The 22,687-nt window shown below is 27.8% G+C and overlaps 5 protein-coding genes across 8 annotated transcripts; 2 read left to right on the top strand and 3 right to left on the bottom strand.

Annotated features, from left to right (window-relative positions):
- Nucleotides 1-102: 102 nt before the first annotated feature.
- Nucleotides 103-13,023, bottom strand: LOC118065700 (synaptosomal-associated protein 25). 4 transcript variants are annotated; one of them, XM_035081187.1, is made up of 7 exons: nt 12,251-12,329; nt 11,842-12,032; nt 11,301-11,342; nt 9,412-9,460; nt 2,695-2,812; nt 2,274-2,547; nt 103-1,964 (listed from the first exon to the last, which is right to left on the bottom strand). In XM_035081187.1, exons 2-7 carry the CDS (start codon nt 11,941-11,943, stop codon nt 1,902-1,904), a joined length of 648 nt encoding a protein of 215 aa, XP_034937078.1. In that variant the 5' UTR covers nt 11,944-12,032; nt 12,251-12,329; the 3' UTR covers nt 103-1,901. The 4 variants fall into 4 exon arrangements, with proteins under 4 accessions (XP_034937078.1, XP_034937053.1, XP_034937061.1 ...); XM_035081162.1 differs by lacking the exon at nt 12,251-12,329 and adding an exon at nt 12,883-13,023 and having other exon boundaries at nt 1,823-1,964; XM_035081170.1 differs by lacking the exon at nt 9,412-9,460 and adding an exon at nt 5,650-5,698 and having other exon boundaries at nt 1,823-1,964.
- A 208-nt stretch (nt 13,024-13,231) lies between these two features.
- Hs6st (heparan sulfate 6-O-sulfotransferase) lies at nt 13,232-15,621 on the top strand. The gene is made up of 4 exons (XM_035082434.1): nt 13,232-13,861; nt 13,992-14,395; nt 14,740-14,919; nt 15,076-15,621. Exons 1-4 carry the CDS (start codon nt 13,423-13,425, stop codon nt 15,391-15,393), a joined length of 1,341 nt encoding a protein of 446 aa, XP_034938325.1. The 5' UTR covers nt 13,232-13,422; the 3' UTR covers nt 15,394-15,621.
- Nucleotides 15,622-18,424: 2,803 nt separating this feature from the next.
- On the bottom strand, nt 18,425-19,671 carry LOC118066372 (SPRY domain-containing protein 7). Its single transcript, XM_035082365.1, has 4 exons — nt 19,318-19,671; nt 18,970-19,247; nt 18,807-18,909; nt 18,425-18,718 (listed from the first exon to the last, which is right to left on the bottom strand). Exons 1-4 carry the CDS (start codon nt 19,418-19,420, stop codon nt 18,624-18,626), a joined length of 579 nt encoding a protein of 192 aa, XP_034938256.1. The 5' UTR covers nt 19,421-19,671; the 3' UTR covers nt 18,425-18,623.
- A 71-nt stretch (nt 19,672-19,742) lies between these two features.
- On the top strand, nt 19,743-20,885 carry CIA30 (complex I intermediate-associated protein 30). The gene is made up of 2 exons (XM_035082349.1): nt 19,743-20,219; nt 20,299-20,885. Exons 1-2 carry the CDS (start codon nt 19,849-19,851, stop codon nt 20,819-20,821), a joined length of 894 nt encoding a protein of 297 aa, XP_034938240.1. The 5' UTR covers nt 19,743-19,848; the 3' UTR covers nt 20,822-20,885.
- Nucleotide 20,886: 1 nt separating this feature from the next.
- On the bottom strand, nt 20,887-22,448 carry CLS (cardiolipin synthase). The gene is made up of 4 exons (XM_035082360.1): nt 22,119-22,448; nt 21,683-22,022; nt 21,324-21,581; nt 20,887-21,247 (listed from the first exon to the last, which is right to left on the bottom strand). Coding segments are annotated over exons 1-4 (849 nt in total). The 5' UTR covers nt 22,121-22,448; the 3' UTR covers nt 20,887-20,998.
- Nucleotides 22,449-22,687: the final 239 nt, after the last annotated feature.

Here is a 22,687-nt window from a genome sequence, read left to right as displayed (position 1 = left end):
AGAGAACTCATTTTAGTAATTATTGCTCAGCACAGTTATCGTACTTTTGATTATTTTTAATTTTACATAAAAAGAGTAAAAGGATTATAGCAATAGAAGTTCTTTACATGTCACAGCAGTTTATTATTCTTCAAGATCCAAAGTACATAGGCATTTTCAATCTCACTTCATTACGTTATTATACATTTTACGTAGGATTAGGAATAAAAGTTGATAATATAATACGTAATATAGTCTATAAATAAGACTATTAATCAAAATTTATAATTAAGTGGAACCGTGCGCAGCACATTGTTCATATTTGCCCGCAACCAGTGGAACAAATTTTTCCCCCTCGTTTGCTTTCTTTATTTTATTTTATGTTTTTAGTTAATTTTTATTAAATATACTATCAATTATTTTTAGAATCACTACGAAAAAATGAGAAAATTTTATGAATTGTTCTAGTGCTTGTTGCTTCCTTATCATTTTTGTTAGTTTGTTCATATCTACATTTATTCACAATCTGTTCAATTAGTTTAAGAAAAATTAAATCTACTTTAACGCGTTGAATTCATTTAATAATACATTGAATCTTTTATTCGATAAACGTAGACATTCACGTGTTGTACAAAATCGAGTTCACCGTCACATTTTACAGTATCGAAATCGATATGTCTGTCATAAGTATCTTTCAAAAGCAAATATTCTGTACAATTCACACAAGACAGGTACTCAATGATTTTTCTTTCTTAAATAATTTATCTTTCATCTGATTTCAATAATTATCATCATCATTATCATCATTATCATCACCATTATTATTAATATTACTTTTATTACTATTATTATTTATTATGTAATGTGCAAGATAATAAATGAAGACAGCATACACGAGGGAGATTAAATACGTGAATTTCTACGGTAGCGCCGTTAATCTGCTTTTTGAAGCAGGTTTTTTTTTCAAAAATTTTTTTAACTATTTATTGCAATATATTTCACAACAGTCATCTTCACTACGAGCGTACCATAGTTTCAAAAAATAAAAAACAGGAAAAACACAATGGAATGCATAAATTAACACAAGCACAGCTATTATAGTTATGATTATGGTAAAAAAAAAGATAACATATTTTATGATTTACAATAATTCTATTTTATATTTCATTCTTTAGAATTCAATGGTCAATAGAACATTCTGTACACAAGGCAACGTAATTTTATTAATGTTACCACGACAATTTCTCTTTATTCCCATCGACAATATTTTCATAAACTTCGTGTAATTTATAGATTAATTTGTGCATAATTAATTACTAATTAACTAATTATTTAATATTTTTATAAAATAAGCAACAGCATTATTTGTCTCTTCTTTTATAATGACAATATAAATAGATAAATTAATAATTATTAATATGCAAATCTAACACATTTTAAAACTGATTATAATAATACTTTATATATAATAATAAATGTTTTACAACAATAAATGCAATAATCGAGATTTATATTATGATGTATTGTATGCTTATGATTGTTTAGGTTTGGGTGTATGTTCATATGTTTTTATTCGTTTATTAATTTATTTGTTTTCCTTTTTAATGGTGTTAACTGTTAATTTAATCCAATACTTGAATATTCAAACTTTAATCTGATTTCTAATGAATGTTCTAATGAATCTTCAAGTCAAAAATATCTAACTATAAATGGATTGGATCCCAGAAAATCTAAACTATCAATCAAATATCTCGATTTGCATATTGCAAACATGATGGATGATGCACAAAACTTCAATTACATACACAGAGAATCTTAATCTGATCATTCTCTGGTTATAATTTTTTGTAATTTAGCGAATAGGCTGGATATGGGAATAAAATAAATTTTTGTTTAATATACTTCTGACGATTTTCAACTGCTTATTTAAGTAATTGATGTGCTCGTTCGTTTGCCACTTGTATTCGTGTTTCATTTGATTCACCCTGTAAATTAATTTCAATGTTGATGTAATGCAAGTATATATCAATGAAAATATCGAAGAATGTCAAGTAAGGGATTTTACTAAAGTTTATAACAACAAAGTATATTAATTGGCATTTCTATTTTAAATCTATCATAATAATGAATAATGAATAATAAAGTTCTTTGCAAATAATTAGAAACTTTTGAATCTCATTAAAGGATAATTTCATATGAAAATTAAATTAAATTAAAAAAATACTATAACTATTAAATAGAAGAAATGAATATTAAATGTGCATAAATGTAAAAAATTTGAATAGATGACTTACTTTACGATTGATCCTATCAATTTGACGATTCTGATTTTCGAGTTCACTTCCCATATCAATAGCCATATTTCTTAGATTTCCAATCATTGTATTAACCTGACCCATATTGTCTTCCATCTCATTTTCACGAGCATCATTAGTGATTTTAGCAATATAACCACCTTGAGGTCCAAGTCCATTACGTTCGTCCATCACTCGCTGTGGTTGATTATTCACAACTTTTCCATCGTCATTACCCTTCCACGTTCCTTCATCCTCCTTGAAACTCGCTCCCCTTAAAATCGAACATTACAAAAATTGTTATTTATCTATTATTTTAACTTCTGTTTCATTTAACCGTTGCAACAAATAAACTTCCAATCGATAGTGTAATTACACACATGTGTGGCTAAAATCTATAGGTATTAAAAAAAAATTATACTTGTTGCAAGGCAGCACGCAAAGGCCACAACATTTTTCCATTCCCGTGAGATTTTTCTCTGCCTCTCTCATGTCTGCATTGATCTGATCCATTCCCTCTTCGATTCGGTCCAATTGCTCTGTTAATTGGCAAAAACAAGAACAAAGGGATGAGCATTAATTTATGTTATATTACATCAACTACTTTCGAAGCATCAATTTAAATGTTGTTTCCCTTATTTGCCACTATTCAATGGCCAACAATAAGCTAAAAGAATATATTCATTGGTATTTTTTGAATATTTTTATATTTCTCAAAAAGTATTTGAAAGCTTTTAATATTAATATTACCATAATTTTTTTCTTACATGGAACTAATGAAACATAATTTTCTCTTTTCCATGACACACTAACAAAATAAATATTCGTGATTGAAGTAGAGTATTTTTATTCAACATTAATATTTACTGAATACTTTTTATAAATACCAATTGCAGTATATCATGTGATTTATTCAAAACTTACCATATGTGTTATCGTAACACATAAAAAATTCATCATCATTTAAAAATTCTCAATAAATATATAAACTATTTACAAATAGAAATTCGATCTATAAAATCATATTAAAAACTTTCAAAACTGTTTTTTTTTTTCTGCTAATAGTTATTTTATTAATTGAAAGTTTTTAATAATACGAAACAGATTATTTCGTTCAATCAAATAAAATTATATCAACTTTTAAGTGTGTAAATAAAAAGAAAAATCATAATTGTTATCTAAATTTATTAAAAACTTTCATTTTTCGTGAGACCGATGATGTTGATGACAGTTAATGATGATAAAATTAGCAAAAGTAACAGCGTCATGATTGTAATTTATAAAATATATGACTGAGTGATTAATTAAAGATTGAATAATGTTAATAAAATGTTACTGATACTTTTTATACGTACAAAGTAGATATTACGTAAAGTCATAAATTGGGTCTGCATGTAGAATGGAAGCTGTTAAAAATATCAATATTGGTGCTTGCAGTATATAGTCAAAGGTTTTAGTTAGTTGTAAAGTTTATTTCAAGTGTAAATATATATAAATTAGACATAAATATATAACCATTATTTAACACCAATAGAAAAGTATTATTATGTTAATTTATTTTGGTTGGTTGGCGGACTAGATGACTGGTTAATAGTGGGCTTTTGTTTTTAATTTAATTATCTATTTTAATTAAATTCATTTATTTGACTGAATATATTAGTGTTTTGCTTTGTAAATAATTGTTAGTATTCATTATCCTACTAGTTCGTAATAAATATTGATAAATGTTTCAACTAATTCGTCTTTACGTCAACGTAATTTCGTTATTTCCAAGTCGATAAATATGAAGTATATTGTATTGTTTTACTTATAAATAAAATTAATTGAATAATTATATAACAATTAAAATTGTGTTTGGTTTCACGCATGTATTGAGTAATAAAAATTCGTAATAAAACGCTGGCGTATTTTTTTTTTGTTTAAATTAGGCATTAATTAACATCTGATGCCATACATGATAATAAATATTCATACAATGTCGATTTTGTTCTAAAGTTTACGGATTTATTAATTAGTTAGTCTAGTTAAATGGCTTACCGCCTTGTTCATCCAGCATTACAAGAGATTTCATCCCGACTTCGTGGCTCTAAACAGGCAACCGGTCAATAAGAAAATGTTAACATGAGAAAAAATCGTCGCAGCCGTCACACCGCTGCCGATGTTGCTATGATTCTGCCTCATCTACTTGAACATTAATGGCTTAAAAGGCTTTATAAATAAATAAAAAAGAAAAAAAAAATTTACAAAGACTAAATACTTCCATCCAAACCCTGGATTGAAGCAAAAAAAGCGTCGTCGAATGCCCGAAAGCGCAGCCTTTGGCGAGCGGGCGGACGGCTAGCTGGACGAAAATCAACAAAATGTGTCTAATAGATGCTCATATCATTTTTTTACAAAAATTTCTTGTCGATATTTTTTTCAGTATTACGCTCAATAAATAACTATTAATTTGATGATAGCGCGAAAAAACGCAACGTGCGAAAAGGCTAAAAGACGATAATTAATATTACATTATTACGCATTAATAAATATATATATATATAGCATTGATAAAGCCTTGTCAGATTACTAGCATTATTTATACTTGATCTTAATTTTTTATTATAATATATAACTATGTGTAAGTAATTAATAATTAACTATGATCAATTAGTTAATTAATTAATCAATTTTACTTTCTACAATGAATGTCAATAATACAAAGCGGCACGTCTTTTTTGGCCGAATATGTGCATACAAATGCGTATCAACACGGTTACAAACAACTAATTCAATCTATGATAATATTTATATACCATACAACTAAACTAACGCATCAGTGCCTAAAAGGATTGCTGGTCTGTTGAGGGAGGGATTTATCTTTATACCATCTATTTAAAAAAAAAAATATTTCTCAATTGAAAAAGTCTTCCCAATTTATTTGGTTTTAATTGAAAATATTTTCTAAAATATTTTAATCATTTATTTTACTACAAACTAAAATAATCATTTAAATTCAAAATCAAAACCAGTAAAGAATGGAAAATTTTTCAATTTTAAAATATCTTTCTTTATATTTTAGGTAAAAATACTAGTGTCATACTCCTGACATTATTTTTCAGTCTTTCTAATGGTAAACTACTTGATATTAATTCTGGTGCTGTTTGTGTTGTTATTGTTGTTAGTATATTAATATGATATGAATCACTGCGTCACCAGTAAAGAGCAATAATCAATGCCATAAATGTTTTCTAGTAGTCAGTAAAATTAATAATGAAAAATTTGTTGAACGTCAATAATTAGTTATCTTTTATTGCGGCGTCAAGTATAAATTGTTTCAGAAGAAGTTACAGACGAATTTTAAAAAAAAAATCATAACGGTTGAGAAAGAGCTTACCGCCTTGATGATCTAACATCACCAGAGTATTCGCCCCAATATCCTCGCTCTAAGACGGCCAATGATGCAACCGGAACGAAACATCATTCAGTGTGATTAAACTGCGAAATGAATGAAAAAGAAACGCCCACCGTGCTGTATGCCCTGAGGGATAATTTGGCCAAAGACTAACCCCAACAATAAATGGCCAGAGGGCCACGAGTAATACAGGGACATTCATAAGAGTAATTAAAAAAAAATAATAATAAAAGGTTACGAAATGATAGATAGAATATTGTGCACTACTATGTAGGGATGGTTATTATATAATATCGACGCGTTCTAAGCCCATCTATTCATCATACGATTATTTGCGTCCCTCATGGCAGCAAGCACAGTGGTCAAATAATCAGCCATCAAGACAAATAATATAGAATCATTTACACGAATAAATATATTCAAGTGCTTCAACGACGGAAATGAAAGATTTTAGTCCGATTTTCACATTGTTACATTCCCCGTATAGAAGAGAAGAAGGATGAAAAGAAGAAATTTATTTCATTAAAAAAAATTAATTGGGACAATGCATTCTTTTATTTTATTTTATTAGATACCTGATTTTTATGTTAATACCATTGCCAGTAATTATTATTGAATTATTTATTTAATGCTCTGAAACACATTTGGATTTTTTGAATTATTTTTAAAAATCATTTTTCTATTACCGTATAATAAAATAAAGAAATGTTTAACTTTTTATTCGAGATTAAGTAGAGTAAACGTAACATGTGTAGCATAATAATGACTATCATTAATCTTTTTTTTCTTTCTCTGAGAGAAAGAATTCTAATTTCAGTTTGAAACGATTTTTAGTGGTCATAAAAGTTAGCATTGCATAGTCCTCATCATTTTTGATGAGAGTCTGTCTATTGAAATAGATGCGAATATTAAAAAATTTTTCAATAAAAATATCGATATTTTTTTTTTTTTTTAACTATTCTTAAAAATATCTGTGTATGCACCAATTCATAAACTATGATTAACAAAAAAAATTCTTCAGTGATGCTAAAAATATTTTTTATTGTATTCAATTTACTCCACTTAACCTGTTAAATTTAAATAAGCCACAAAATAATAATTAGTCAACAAAATAAAATGGCAAATAATAAATTTTCCAGTCCAATTAATTTTTTTGCTCTTTGTTGACACATTGTTGATAGCTAAACACAATGATAACACAATTAAATAGTACGACGAATTATTATTAATATTAATTCAGGACAACGACATTTGTTGTGCATAGTGTCGTTTTTTTATTCGAGAAAGTAAACAAATAAATATATATATATATAACAATTAAGAAGAGACATGAAAGCGCCTATTATATCTGCCGAACATAACATTGAGTTTAAGTAGTAGTGACAGTAATAGTAGGTAGTTAGGTAGTAGTATAATTATTAGTAATTATAGTATAGTAATTCAAGTATCAAAGTAAAAAGTAAAGGTAAGTAGTATAAGTTTAGTAATATGTCGTAGAATGATAAAGGTACTGAGTGGAGGTAGAATAAGGAAACTAGTGACGCAAATAGAAGGGTATTAGGTGCCTATAATAGTTGAATATGTAGAAGTATAGAGATAGTATATAGGTATTAATATACGTATAGACAAGGCAGGCATGTGTATGTGGACAAGCACATTAAAAAGCCCGTCCGATATTACCAAGAGATTCACTAACAAAGTTTTCTAAAATATCTCTCTAAATTCAATTATTACACGTTCCTATCTAGATCCATCAGCTAATTTTTTTTAAGACCAGGAAGATTGCACCCTTTATATTTCATTACTTATCATTCAATTTCATTTAGTAAATAATTATTTTCTACTTTGGACAATAATTAAATGATAAAAATAGGCCACTAAGAATTGTCATTAGTAATTGAATAAATTCATTTTTAATATCAAATTATTGTAATTTCATTAAAATACATTCTATTATTAGAAATAACTTTAGAATTATGAATAATAAAAGCAAGATAAAATAATATTCCACGAGTTTTTTATTAATAATTTATCAACTAGCAAGCATCCTGGCCCCGGAAATAATACAACGAGACATTCTAATGCATATAACAATAAAAAAATATAAGATGAGTACATTGAAAATTAAAAAAAAAATAAATAAAAAAATCATATATATTAATATTAAAAAACTAGTGAAAATTTTAAAAGAATGACCCGATGTTGAACTTTATTTGAAATATTCATAAGTTACATAGCAACACATTCAACTACTGCTACTTATATATACGAGTTGCACGACTCGTAGATGACGATTAATATTAAAAAGCAAAACAGTAAGAAGCTCCCTTTTAAACTTATAGTGAGCATATATAAGTAATTGTCAAATGTATATATGTTGAGGTTTAAGAATGAATGAGTATTTATAGTTATTGAAATATGCCCATTGAAATATATGTATAAATAGAAAAAAAGAAATTATAGAAAGATGCGATATTAGAGATAGAGAAAGAGAGAGCAAAGAGATGATTAGTGGTTCTTTTTTTTTTTTTCACTTAATTACTTTTTCAATCATTTTCATTTATTTTTTATCATTTAATTTCAATTTTCTGCTTACTTTTTTTTTTATTCTCATTCATGTTGATGTTTATAAAAAAAAAAAAAAAAAGAAAATAAATAATTAACAGCATAAATAGAATATAGTGAATGAAGTTTGCATAGGGTAATTCCGGAGAGCAATAAATCAAGATATATGCAAATAAAAAACTAAACAATTAATTAATCAATTATATAAATAAATGAATTACTTAGACTTATCCCGACTTATCCTATGCATCTAGAAAGAGAAAAAAGAGAGAGCTGTGTGATACTTGTATTGTTTGGAATATTTATATATTTAAATATATCCTGTCTGATTATTTTGAACATCGAGAGGGTGACAGTGGAAGTGACGTTGAAGTGGTGTGGTGGTGGTTGTGGTGGCAGTAGGATGGTTTTAAGGAATATGAAGGTTGTGGTCAAACCAGTCAAAGGTAAAATATGAAACTGTCACACAAAAAATAGGCGCAATCAGTTGTTCTTTTGTCTCGATTCAATTCAATGTCATTATAATATGGCTCAAACAATAGATAAAATACCTAACACCTCTCTTGATTTATCCTCAATCTCAATAATATCATTTTTTATTTCATATTCAATTCCTTTATAGAAGTTTTTTTTTTCTTTTACTTCCTAACAATTTAACCCACCAACCAACCTATAAAGATCAGGATAATCTACTGCAGTCACAAGACTCTACATAAAAACGCGTCATATGTTCATCAATTACCATCATAACAACATCTTACCTGACCGTTTTTATTTTTTTTTAATATAATTTTATTTGAAAGTTTCTTTAAAACTACAATACTTCGCTATATACATTTCACACATTTCTTATGAATTAATAAAATGTCAAAAAAATGTAACTTTTAATTGAGCAAACTAAAAGGATCAAGGGTTACTCAAAAGTTGATGATAAATTTGATTTACTTGAATATAATAATGAAAATATACTAAAAAAAAAATGTTCAAAAAATAGGGAAAAGCTTCAACAATGTTATGGTGTCAAAAAAAAATGACGTTTGTCGACTGAATAGTGCGGCAATCAAGGATTAATACTTAATATACATCGAAATCAAGAAGTTTGATATAATCTGACATACAATATTTGATAAATGTGATAAACGCGAATGAATGACTTAGTATAGAGGAGTTTTAACTCACCTCCCTGGTCGTCGAGTGCGACCAGAGTGCGGATGCCGGCCTCCTTGCTCTATTTTGACAGACAGAGGCAGCACAACACACACAACCACCACGAGTGTTAAAGAGTCGGAGTATTAAATGGTTTAGTATACAGTATTTTTTAGTATATAAAGTATATATAGTATATATTGTTGATGATGTATGATATATTGCATTACATTTCATTTGTTATTGCTATTTATCATATACCATCGTGATTATAAAATATTTATTGATTATTCGTTTATATTCTATAGTATATAGTAAGATAATTGCATGTATGTTATTAAAAGTAATGAATAAGCGAGTAGGTATGATTATTTAATGAAAATGTTATGGTTGGAAAAAATAGTATAGATATTAAAGACATTGCAGGGTTTTATAGTTTAATTAAAGGCCAGTAGAGAGGCAGTAAGGGGATATATGTTGGTATTAAAGTAACAAGAAGGTGTATGGAATTTGCAAATGTTGCGTATAGATTATTATTTTCTTCCATGCACATTACCCACATTTATTTATTATTTATTTTTTGTTGATATTTATTATTTTGACAAAGATTATTTTTTTTTTCATTTTCTTAAGTTGCGCTGGAGTATTTAATTCTAAAGAGACTTTAAGTCCGTGACGTGTAAAGAGCAGCCATACATTGTTTAATAGATTACAAAGTGTCGGATGTGCAAGCACTCGGGCAGCCAGACAGGCAAAGTTAATTAATATAGACAAATCGATGTGATTAATTAATAAATAGGTAAACAGAAAGACAGACAGACAGACGACAGACATACCACACGTACGTTCACATGAATCACGAATTGACTTCGCGCAAAGACAGAAAAGCAAGCGGACAGATTGACAGACAGATAAATATTAATAAATATAATTAACATTAAGGACGGGCAAACGTTAATATTATATAAGATCGACAACATCCAGCTATTTTTTGTGAGTCGCGATAGTGCAAGAGAAAATATTCAAGCGCAATCAAGACTTTGTTGCTTTGTGCAGCAGAGTCTAGACTTAGAAACTAAAGAATAAGAATAGATCACAGTAAACAGTAGTAATAGTAGTAGTTAGAAAGACACACATAAATTAAAATCGCGATTTACCAAAAAATTTAACTTATTTTTTATTATTTCAAACTAAAATTAAAACTCAATGTATTCAATAAAAATGAAATTATAAATAAAAACAAAATTTTAATCAAGAAAGTAGTGCAAGGATTTTTACAGCAAACGATTTTGTATCATTGCAATTGGGACAATTTCATAACAAGATAATTGAATTAATAGAAAAAAATTCAAACAGAAAAAAAAAGAAACGCTCGGTAGCTCGACAAAATATTTATTTTTATCTACGTGCGTTATTAAATTTGCCTCACCGACAAGTGCATGGTCTTGATTCACATTTTGTGAAAGGATTAACAGGAAGAAAGATCAAAAAATAAAATGATTAACGAAAAAAATTTAGTGCAAATACACAAATTTCCATCCTTGCTGCCTCAACGTCGTTGCAAAGGATCAAGTCGACAAACGACTTAAATAATATTTATCCTTTTTATCTCTAATATTACTATTATTAATAATACTATCATATTACTATCATTAATCATTACTATTATTAACAACATTGATATTAAAATTATTTTAAAATAATTATTGAAACTTATTATCATAGTTATAATTTATATTATTACTGAAACGAGATGAAAATTCAAATGTAAGAATGCTGATTACGATTAAAGTACCCTCGATTTTTTTAAAAATCATTATTATAATGAACAAACGGGAAAAACAGAATATGGATAAGAGAGTCCAACGGGGTAAGGAGAGAAGTCACGCGAACGAATGGAATAAATACGGCTGATCACTTACCTCCTCGCATAGCGCCAGCATACGCCTTGTCGCCTCCAAGGACTGTAACAAAAAAAAATCATTATTTTAAAATACTCACAAATATATTATTTTGTGATTGTGTACCTAACTCTTAAATTTTCTTTATTAACATGTTTAATCTTTATTTACTTTTAACTGAAATTTAACAACTCTGTAATTACATTGATTTTACATTTTTTGCAATAGTGTTTCTATAATCTTTACTCTCTCTCTCTCTCTCTCTCTCTCTCTCTCATTTCTACGCCCACGAATGATAAAACAATTCTTATAATTTTACGATGCTAAAAATCATCTTACATGTACGATAACTCATGAAGAAGTAAAAAGATTTATCATTCATCATAAAAACTGGGCATTGTATTGAAATATCATTTATCATTTTCAAAAAATGAAATTAGGTATTCGATTGTCATTAATATTGATATGCTAATCGAGTACTTTACTTCTGATAGCCTAGTTATTCTATGATGTTCTAAAATCAATAAAATTGATCTTATTAATTGTAATGTCATTAACTCACTTCATCAGTTGTCTGATCAGCTTTTAACTGTAACTCTTGGAGCTCCGTTCGAGGAGGACCACCCTCTCCTGGTCCAGCCGTATCTGACGTTGGTGCTGGCATGTTTCTTTCTTTCCCGCCTCGTTATTTTACAAAGACTTCTTCAAATGGCTCTTTCTGTCACGAAAACGTTGATGGATGTCCGGGGATAACTGTAAACAATAACACGTCAGAGTTTCAGCATTAGAATTATTCTAAAAAATAACACCCTAATTATGAAAGTCACTGAATATGATTGCACAATGAATGTACATTAAGTTAAAATTATCTAATTTAGAAAATTCAATTATGATTATTGAAATATAATAAACAATTTCAAAAAAAGTATACTTGTTGAATAAAATTCTTAGTAAATAAGCAAGAACTTTACCAAAGTTCAAGATAGAATTTTTAATGTCACAACGACTTGACTTGGTTCAACATCGAACAGGGACTGTCTTCTGGCGACCGCCAACGGTAAAATCAATAGAAACGAGCATGGGTCATCGCGTTGTTGCGCCGCGGAAGTTATCATGCGCAGCTGTTACGAGACATGGAAAGATTACTTTTTCAAGGTAAGACTGGTACTGGATTTTGTTTTGATTCAAGGTAGAGATGGATATGAATTATTTTTGACCAACATCTATATTGAGACAATGATTACACAAATGAACAATCATTTATAAAAATACTTGAATCTTATAAAGCCAACTAATATTCAGAAATTATTAATCGATTTTTTGATGACTCAAAGACAATTACGGCAATTAGATATATCATATCTTTTTTTAGTTATGAATAATTGTTCTAAATGAAATCAATGATATTATAATTACTTTAAGGATATAGTAATATTTATATTTGTTTTAAATCACTCCCAATACATTTATTACTGTGATTTAAAAACGATGAATGATGGGATAACCAATAACCTGATCAAATGAAGATGTGAAATATAACCGTTGATGACACTGAAAGTGAAAGATATTAATAAAAAAGATATAATTCGATGTATTTATTTACCTTGGATTGTTTGATGATAATTAAATTCACAAAATAAATGTAATATCAGAAAAAATAAGTTAAAACTGCATCAAAAAACGAAATACTACGATCAAACAACAAAATGAACTTGTTCTGGACGCTCTCTACACACTCTCTAAAAGGGCGTGGACGTCAGAGTGACGACCTCATGTACCTAGATCAGATGCAATGAATTCAGTCGATAAAAAATATTCAAAGTTCTATTTTACCGACTAGTATAAATAAAAATATTTTCTTTTTTATCTACCGCCAATTGAAACTAAATATCAATGTATAGTTGAATTAGCCAAAGATGTAACTTTCAATCAGTAGTGCAAGACACGTACTTTATATTACAGTTCAAGTAGGGGGGAATCGTTTCTTTGGTCAGTTTCTCCATATAACATGATTAAGAATGATCAAGCGTTGTTTTGCGGTAACTGAACGAGACAGACATTTAACATTTTAATCAGAGAGTATAAATAAATCGAAGAAGAAAAAATTAAATGCAGAAAAAAACAAATAGAATAATGGGGGAGGATGGGCAAACGACTGAATGGAAATGGTTTTAGTGAACTGGTGGTTTTTTTATCACAAGATACACATGACAAAACGTCTACCATGGAAACTCGTATCCGTAGCAATCGGTTACGGGGTGTAATTGGTATTTGTGTTGTGTTAGCCCTTACTGGTATTGTGTATCTCGGTTATTTTTGTCCAGATCATGTTTGTGCATTGACTAATCGTGATATCAAGGAATCAACGCGATTATCTGAAGGGTTTCTCCCAAGATCAGGATATGGCCCAACTACATATTCAGGAGATGCTTACAAAAACTCATTATTATCACTTAACCCATCATCAAAGCTGCAAAGCATTCAGGGAAGCTTAGGATATGATGATATTTTTAATAATGATACTTCTCAGTTTGATATCAACGCTCATGATGTGATAGTTTTTTTACACATTCAGAAAACAGGTAATTATTTGTAAATATTTTAATAGATTAAAATTGATTTATTTTACATGGATAAATCGACGCAAGACATAAGTAGCAATAATTGCATTCGTAGCTGCCTCTTCAATTGATTAATCAATTCATGTTGCAGGAGGAACTCTCTTTGGGAAACATTTAGTTAGAGATTTGGATCTGCAAAGACCATGTTCATGTCAAAAAAAAAAAAAACGTTGTTTCTGTTATCGTCCGAACCGTGATGAGAACTGGTTATTTTCTCGCTATTCAACTGGTTGGAAATGTGGACTCCACGCGGATTGGACAGAACTCACGAATTGTGTGGACTCAGAGTTGAATAAAATTGAAGGCGAAGGAATAAAACGAAGATATTTTTACATAACTATTATTCGTGATCCAGTTGCAAGATATTTGTCAGAATTTCGACATGTTCAGAGAGGAGCCACATGGCGTGGTGCAAGACATTGGTGTGGTGGTAACGTAGCTAACATTCGGCAATGTTATTCTGGCCCTAATTGGCAAGGAGTTACATTAGAAGAGGTACACGCTTTATTTATAACTCATCATTCATGATTGATAGTCTTTTTTACATTACTCAAATAGAGTAAATTACTGACAACTGTCACACAATGCATCGTTAAAATGTAAAAACAACACATACGAGTTTTTACATAACTCATCCCTAGTAACCAAATCAAGGTGTTAGTAATTATTTATAATTATTTATTCTACTTAAGTTATCTTAAGTAATTATTTATAATTATCTCTACTTACGATATCTTAAATAGAACAATTATAAATGATTATTAACACCTGTCACACGGTATATTGTTGAAACGTAAAATTGACGTGTACAAAATTTTAATTCTATTCTTCTTTCACAGTTCATGGAATGTCCAACAAACCTGGCAAACAATCGACAAACACGAATGCTTGCAGATTTATCACTTGTTGGGTGTTACAATTCGTCTTTATCCAGTACAGAACGTGATAACCTTATGATAAAAAGTGCTAAACGAAATCTAAAATTTATGCCATTTATTATGCTCACCGAATATCAAAAAGTACGTACGTTACAAAAACAAAATGTCATTGAAGAAATTTCTTCGAAAAGGATATGAATATTTATTAATGAATAGAACTGACTCTCTCTCTTCTATTTTTAGTGATTCTTTGAAACGATAGGATTTATATCATTTTAATATTCATCCTTCTTTCAGGTAGGACAATATTCATTTGAAGAAATTTTTGGCATGAGGTTTGCTGTTGCATTCGAACAACATAATGCTACATTAAGTGCAGCGACAATGGCTACGTTGAGTCCAGACAAATTGGAGCAAGTGCGGAAACTGAATCATCTTGATCTTCAGCTCTATGATTTTGCCAAAGATCTTGTATTTCAGAGGTTCAGGCGTTTAAGAGATCGTGATCCATACTTTATTCAACGCTTTCAGCATCTTGGTGAGTTGCCATCACGACAAAGTGCTACGGAATTTAATTGGGATTCAGTAATTGAAGATACGACAGATAATGATTAAATTGCTTTTATTGATAAATATAAAAGCAGTGCAGAATTCTCAAGTAACTCAGGGATCTGCTGATTGTACAGATTTTCAATTTGTCCCACTTACCAAAAGTTTAACCATTCTAACCAAAGAAATCCCCGAAAATTCGCTTTTTTATAAATTGTTAAATAGTTGAGCAGAGCCACAAAATTCATTCTATTATTAATTATTCGTCTACATGGATTTTAAATATATTTTGTTCAATTCATTATACATATATTTGTTAAAAAAATATTTTTATGAAAAATTTTCGTTGATCAGAAAAAGAAATGAGAATTATTTTCATTAACAAATTAAGAAAAAATTAAGCATAATAATATTTCAACCATTTTTCTTTAAATATATTATTGTGTTTAGATATTTTATTTTCCAATAATAAGATTTGCTTTTAATTCTATGCACAATTTAAGAAGAGCTCAAAAATTATGTTTTATTGATAGTTATTATTCAACATATATTCTATTATATCCTACACATACTACACTAATTCTAACAATAATTAATACATATTACAGCATGAATTTTGTACATAGTCAACGTTCGAAATTCCTCTGCTCTATTCTAAAATTAAGTTTTATAATACTGCTTAACATATCTTTTTTTAAGAAATGATTAGAAATATTTGCAAGATAATAAGTGATAATGTAGTGATTCGAAAATCTTCATATCATTTACAGAGATTTTATGCTTTGTTTCTTTTATTATTTTTAGATAAAAGTATACAAAAGAAATAAGTTTAATTTAATATATTACTGCCATTTTCAGAAATAAATATACGAATTGATACTAATAATTTATCTGTAACTACATTAAGATAATGATGAACAATACATAGTCGATAGAATATATATTACACTTAATATTCTTTTCGGATATTAAAATAACTAAATTTTGATGAATGCAAGTGTCTTTTGAAGTATATAATGTAATATTCATGTCATTAAGAATGTTATACAAAGATCTGAAATTAGTATTCAGAATTGTACGTCCGAGCAGGAAGTCGTATAGATTTATTTGAAAATAATATTAAACTTTTATTATGTACGTTTTGTAACGTAATTTTGAAGATATACTGATACTATTTATTGAATAGTGTCCATTTATAGATGAACAATCTATCTATTGATTATTGAATAAATATTTCATATGTTTTCGGTCTTATACACTTGAATGAAGAAATTTATATGATTATATGTAATCGTTTATTAATGAAATTAGAAAGTTGAGAACTAATGTATGTAAATATTTATCAAGAAATTGAATTAATTCATTATAAAATTGTTATAATTTAATTTTTGAATGTTAAAACTCAGATATTATTCATCAAAATTTATAAATAAATAATTTTATAATCGGAAAATTTTACTAAAAAAAAATAATTAAGAAGTAGATGAAATTGCCATATATACATTGATTCTTACATTTGAAAGTTGCCACGCACATATATGCAAGTAGATAAATAAATTTTAGATCGAATAATAAAGCGCGTGTATATATAAAACATGTAAGTTCAACAGTGATAGTATTTGTATATTCTTTGTGAATATGTTTATAACAGTTGAAATGTTGCGTAGATAATGTGTATAATAGTAAGATACGCTTAATATTAATTAAAAACAAATTAGTTTAGCTTTCAGAATAAAAATTTATTGTTTATAATCTAAAGTCAAATTATTGATCAATAGTTTTAATCGGTATGCAACATAAACACATCAAGTGCAATAAGACTTAATTGGTTACCGTAATTATTATAAATAAGACGTAAATAATAAACAAATCTATTAATGATATTTATATACACAGTATCATTTTTACAATTTTTGTCAGTTTTTTAAATGAATGACAATATAGTTATCAATTGTCACTGGTATATTACTACTAATCTAAATCATTGAAAAAATTCATATAGAATTAAGAAAAATGCCACCGACGGATATACTTCATAATATTATGTATTTGTTTTTTTTTTAAGTAGGGTAGCCATGAATTATATAAGCAGGATAAAAATCTCATTAATCTAACTAGTCTTATTTTTTTATATACATATGTTTCATGTATCCATACGCATATCATTTTCTAATCTTATTTCGAATCTATTGAGCTCTGATTCGTATTTTTATAAACATATACATACGTTAACATTTTACATTTTATTTGTTCTATGTAATAACCAAAGATTTGTGTGGTTTATTGATCATTTCAAATAATTCATAATCTATTAAGTATTTTACAGCACAAAAAGTTTTGAACAAAATACAAACCATGTCAATAAATTGTTGATAATTTTTCATCTTTTTCGTTCAGTAAATATCAATATTCAAGAAACTCAAGGATCTTTTCTTTGTGACAGTTATTGATTATTAAGAACGAAAAGCGTGTAAAAAGAATTCTTCTCTTGTTCAAAACTTTACAATTAAAAGCTTTTCTGAATGTGAAACTGTTTTGAAAAATATTTTTAATAATACTTGTGGTTCAATTTATTTGATATGAATGCAAGTTATAGTGTACATTAAAAAAATTAAAAAATTTTTACATGAATTTGTTTAAAAATTTAATAATCAATGTCTATCTCAGATTACTAACATAAATTTATATTGTATCAATTCTAACGGATGTATGCTACAATGTTAAAAAATTTCCACTATATGTAAGTAAATTAATTACTAGAGAAATCAACGAAATATACAACTTAAATTTGATGGCCATAAAATTACATTAATGTTGTAACATAAAAAATTGTATACGCATATGTGTAAAAAAATAATTGATTATTCAATTCTTAACTACTTAGTAAAAAAAAATTAAGAATCATGTAGTAATTGTAACTAAATTATAATATTTATTGTGTAAAATTTTTAATAAATTCTGATTATTCTCCATGAGCTTATTCTCATTTAATCCACTTTATATGAATTATTTATTCTGTTTTGGGTAAATGAATAATTAAATAAGCTTAGTATTGAATTGATAGAAATTTTTATTGATTTAAATGCAGCTTTTATTACAATCACACTCACACACACCATTTAATACATCGTGAACAAAATTAAATAAATTATTATATTTTTTTATACAATTCTTATAGATTTATTAATTCTTTAATCTCTTTAAAATACTTTTGCAAAATATTTTTATAATACCATATGTTTTGTTACGATCAAAAACAATATTTATACTTTGTTATAATAAATATAATAGCTGAATTAAAGTAAAGATTGTTCCACCATGATTTTTTCAAAACCTGGGACTGGATGGATAAAATCTTGTAGAATTAAATCTAAAATAGCTCCATCATCGACTGCAAAACGTAAGAAAAAATATTAATAAAAAAAACAAACATTTTGTTAGTAATTAAATTAAAAGAAGTATCAATTTATAAAAATTACCATAGAGAGCTGGATATATTGTACTTTTAATACCCATTACTGGTGCATTTAATGATTTGCCATTGACGTAGAAATTTAATTCTATATGATCAAAAGACACACCCTGAAATATGAATTATTATTAAATATATTTTTTCAATATTTTTATCGACAATTAACTTACAATAATATCCCCTTCTTGGGCGAGATTTTGGACTTTGCAGATTTCTTGCTGATTATGTCTAATGATGCCATCAGAATTCAAAGCCCAGCTTTCAGCATCATTACCACCAACTCCAGTATTTAGATCAGTAGATCTAGTTGCTAAACCAACAGCCCAGATGCCATCTTGCCTAATTTTTACTTCAAAGTAGCTTTTACTTTGAACTAGAGGAACATTAGTTAGAGCACAACCTTGTCCACAAACTCGTAACCCATTCATTACTATGACGACCTCATGACCTATAAATATAATGATTGATATTATAATGTTAGATTATTTTACTATCAAAAATATAAATAATTAAATTACCCATGTGCGATGTGTCAAGTGTGATAGGATTTACTTCTTTATGTGGAGTTTTTACAGCCGAAAAACCAAGGCCATCAAAACAGTTTCGCAAACAACAAAACATTTTGGATAATATCGAATATATAATATAATTTAATCAACAATTACAAAGTATTTGCATTATTATTTATATATTATTTACGAGGTATACAGATTTTCCAATAAATTAAGGGTATTATATACTTTTAACAAAGTTTTACAAAATAATATGAATGTTTATGGAAAATGCACCGCACATTATTTTGACAGAAGCAAAGAAAAAAACACAACCTTTGTAACACAGAAGTGCGAATCTGAAACCTTTGACAATACATGAAATGCTTAGTACATGAGCTGACGCTGTGTAGCGCTACGGTTCACATATGCCGCTTTCTATGATGATCATATTCCTTGACATAACAATATTTTTGTTTATAAATTCGCCCTGAGTTGAATTCAGTGGTTGGTTAAGTTATATTACTCCAATATTTAAAAATATTTAATTTATGTGACATGTCATCACGACTGATAAAATTATTGAAATTTTCTAAAATATATCATTGTCGAACTATTAGTACAACTAGTCACACATGTAATTTTTATGAACCAAGAAAACCTGCTGCCTATAGAAAAACTGATGGAAAAGAAGAGATCAAATATTCAGATGATCCTTTGACAGAACTCAAGGAACGACTTCAATTTGTAATAGATGAATTTAAATTAATGGGACAAGAGATTAAGACCAAACTTACCCAGGATCCGATATGGCGATTGCCACATGATGAAGTTGATATTCAATGGCAGTTCAAAGGTGATCCAGCAAGAATAAATGATTGGGTTGTATCTATGGATAGTGATTTTGGTTTTGGAAGATCATATGCTACGTAAGAGACCATTGTAAAACATGTAATGACATAAATATTAAAATTAGAACAAAAATACTTGACTTATTTTAATTTATAGATTGGAAATGACACCAGAAGGTCATGGGATATTTCATGGAAATATTGATACTCGTCCAATTCAAGATGGAGTAATAAAAAGAACAGGATATTGCAATCTTAGATCTGTAAGACGTAGAGCAGCATTTCATCGAACTATTCCACTTGGATGGGATGCTTACACTCACATAGTATTACGCGTTCGTGGAGATGGAAGAAATTATATGATAAACCTTCATCCCACTAACGAATTTGACATATCGTGGCATGATCTTTGGAGTTACGTTCTGCATACTCGAGGTGGACCGTATTGGCAATATGTTAAAATACCTTTTTCAAAATTTTTCTTCTCTAGCAAAGGAAGAATACAAGATAAACAGGCTGGTGTTCTTATGTATAAGCTTACATTTATTAGCATTACAGCTGTAGAACCGGCTGGTCCATTTAAACTAGAAATTGATTTTGTAGGTGTTGAACGAGATGACAGATTTCAAGAACATTCTGCTTATGAATTATATATATCACCATTTCCCTTCTATACTTGAATTTATATATTTAATATATATATTGTTATTTATATTTTCAGATAATAAAGTTTAGTACGGCGAATTTTTTTATTTTAAAATAAGTTCCTTTGATTTACAATAATTTTATAAATATAACAATAATATAAAAATTTAATTTTATAAAAAAATCAACAATATAAGTTAATTCTATAATGGTCATGATTTTTTTGATAGTAACTTGTAGGTATTTTTCGTAAAAAGATAACTAAATCCACCAGCGATTGTTGTAGCTGCTGTAAGATAGCAAAGACCTTGTAAAATTGGATGGTTTACGTAATTAAATACTGGAGCTGCTAGAGTACCAGCGACTAAAGATAGTTGAACTGCAGTATTTAATTTACTTATAAATGTGGGTGTTAATTGAACTGTTGCATGACTAGGATCAAAATACCTGCTCCAAGTTCTCTAAAAAAGACCGCAATCATTAGTTTTATTTAATATTGGAATAATAGATTAATAATAAATATGATGAGTAGCTTACAGGTTTAGGCATCGACCGATATCGTATATAAGATGCAGCACCTATTAGAATAACATCACGCATGACTACTAGACATGTTAGAGAAATAGGTATCAAATCAACCCATGTTAGTGATAAAAATAGTGTGCCAACAAGCAATTTATCAGCCATTGGGTCCAGAAAGCTTCCTAATTTAGAAGCTTGGGATACCCACGTTCTAGCGATCCATCCATCAATTAAATCTGTAAATCCTGCAAATCCCAGAATCCATAACGCTGCCTAAATATATATATATATATTTTATAAAAATTAGTTGAAATAGATTGAACCATATAAACGACTGACGATTATTATTTGATTTAGAACATGAAGGAGCTTACATGATAGTCTTGTGAGTGAATTATTAAATAACCTAGATATGGGGTTGATACAATTCGACCTACACAAAGAAAATTAGGAATAGTCCAAATATTTTCTCTTTCTATAATCTTTTCCATTTTATCTCTAGTTGCTCTGATGTTTTGTGCTAATTTCAATCTTAATGCCTTTCTTCTTGCTTTAATGTTTAATTTGTCCATTCGAAATCCATTTGTTCTTTTATCAGCTTTACAATATAATCTATCACTTAAATTGAACAAACATTTGTTCCAATTATACATTTTTATTATCCTATTGGGTTTTAGCCGTAACATCATCATACAACTCATGCTCAAATTTCTCCTAAAACAAAAATCATTATGTTTACGACAGAGAAAAAAATATTAATCCATATTAGAGTAAATAATGACATTTAAAAATTAAAGAAGAATGACTTACATTGTTTTTATTATGATTTAATTTAAAAATATACCACTCTACTGATTTTTCGAGTGAGGTTATACTTTTAATGAATACATATAAACCGGATTTATTGGTCTCTTTAAAAGGATTATATTTTTACTACTCCAATTCAATATTTTCTGATTAATAATAAAATAATTAATGATCACTTGCTATGTAATTTACTTAAATTATTAAAAATAATTATTTCGATGAAATGATAATCAAAGATTCACTTGAAATTTTTGTACTGTATTCTAACTAGGCTGTATTCCAATTTCATACACACATGTATGATTTCGCTATAACTGATCAGCTGTAGAAAACATGACTTACATTTAATTTCATAACAGATTACGTAAAAAATAATTCTCTAAAATTTATAATAAATAAATAACTATTATTAAACAAAAAATTGTATATATTATTAAAAATGATTTCATTCAGAAATCAATTCATAAATAACTTTTCAAAAAATCATAAATAAATTAAAAATGAGAAACTTGTTATTTACAAGAATATTTTCAAATGTTTTATTGTTGACGAAATTAACAATCCAACTGTTT

Source organism: Chelonus insularis, unplaced genomic scaffold (assembly GCF_013357705.1).
Source record: "Chelonus insularis isolate UGA/USDA-ARS -01 unplaced genomic scaffold, ASM1335770v1 contig_121_pilon, whole genome shotgun sequence".
NCBI lineage: Eukaryota > Metazoa > Arthropoda > Insecta > Hymenoptera > Braconidae > Chelonus > Chelonus insularis.
This window is presented reverse-complemented; position numbering and strand designations above follow the sequence as displayed.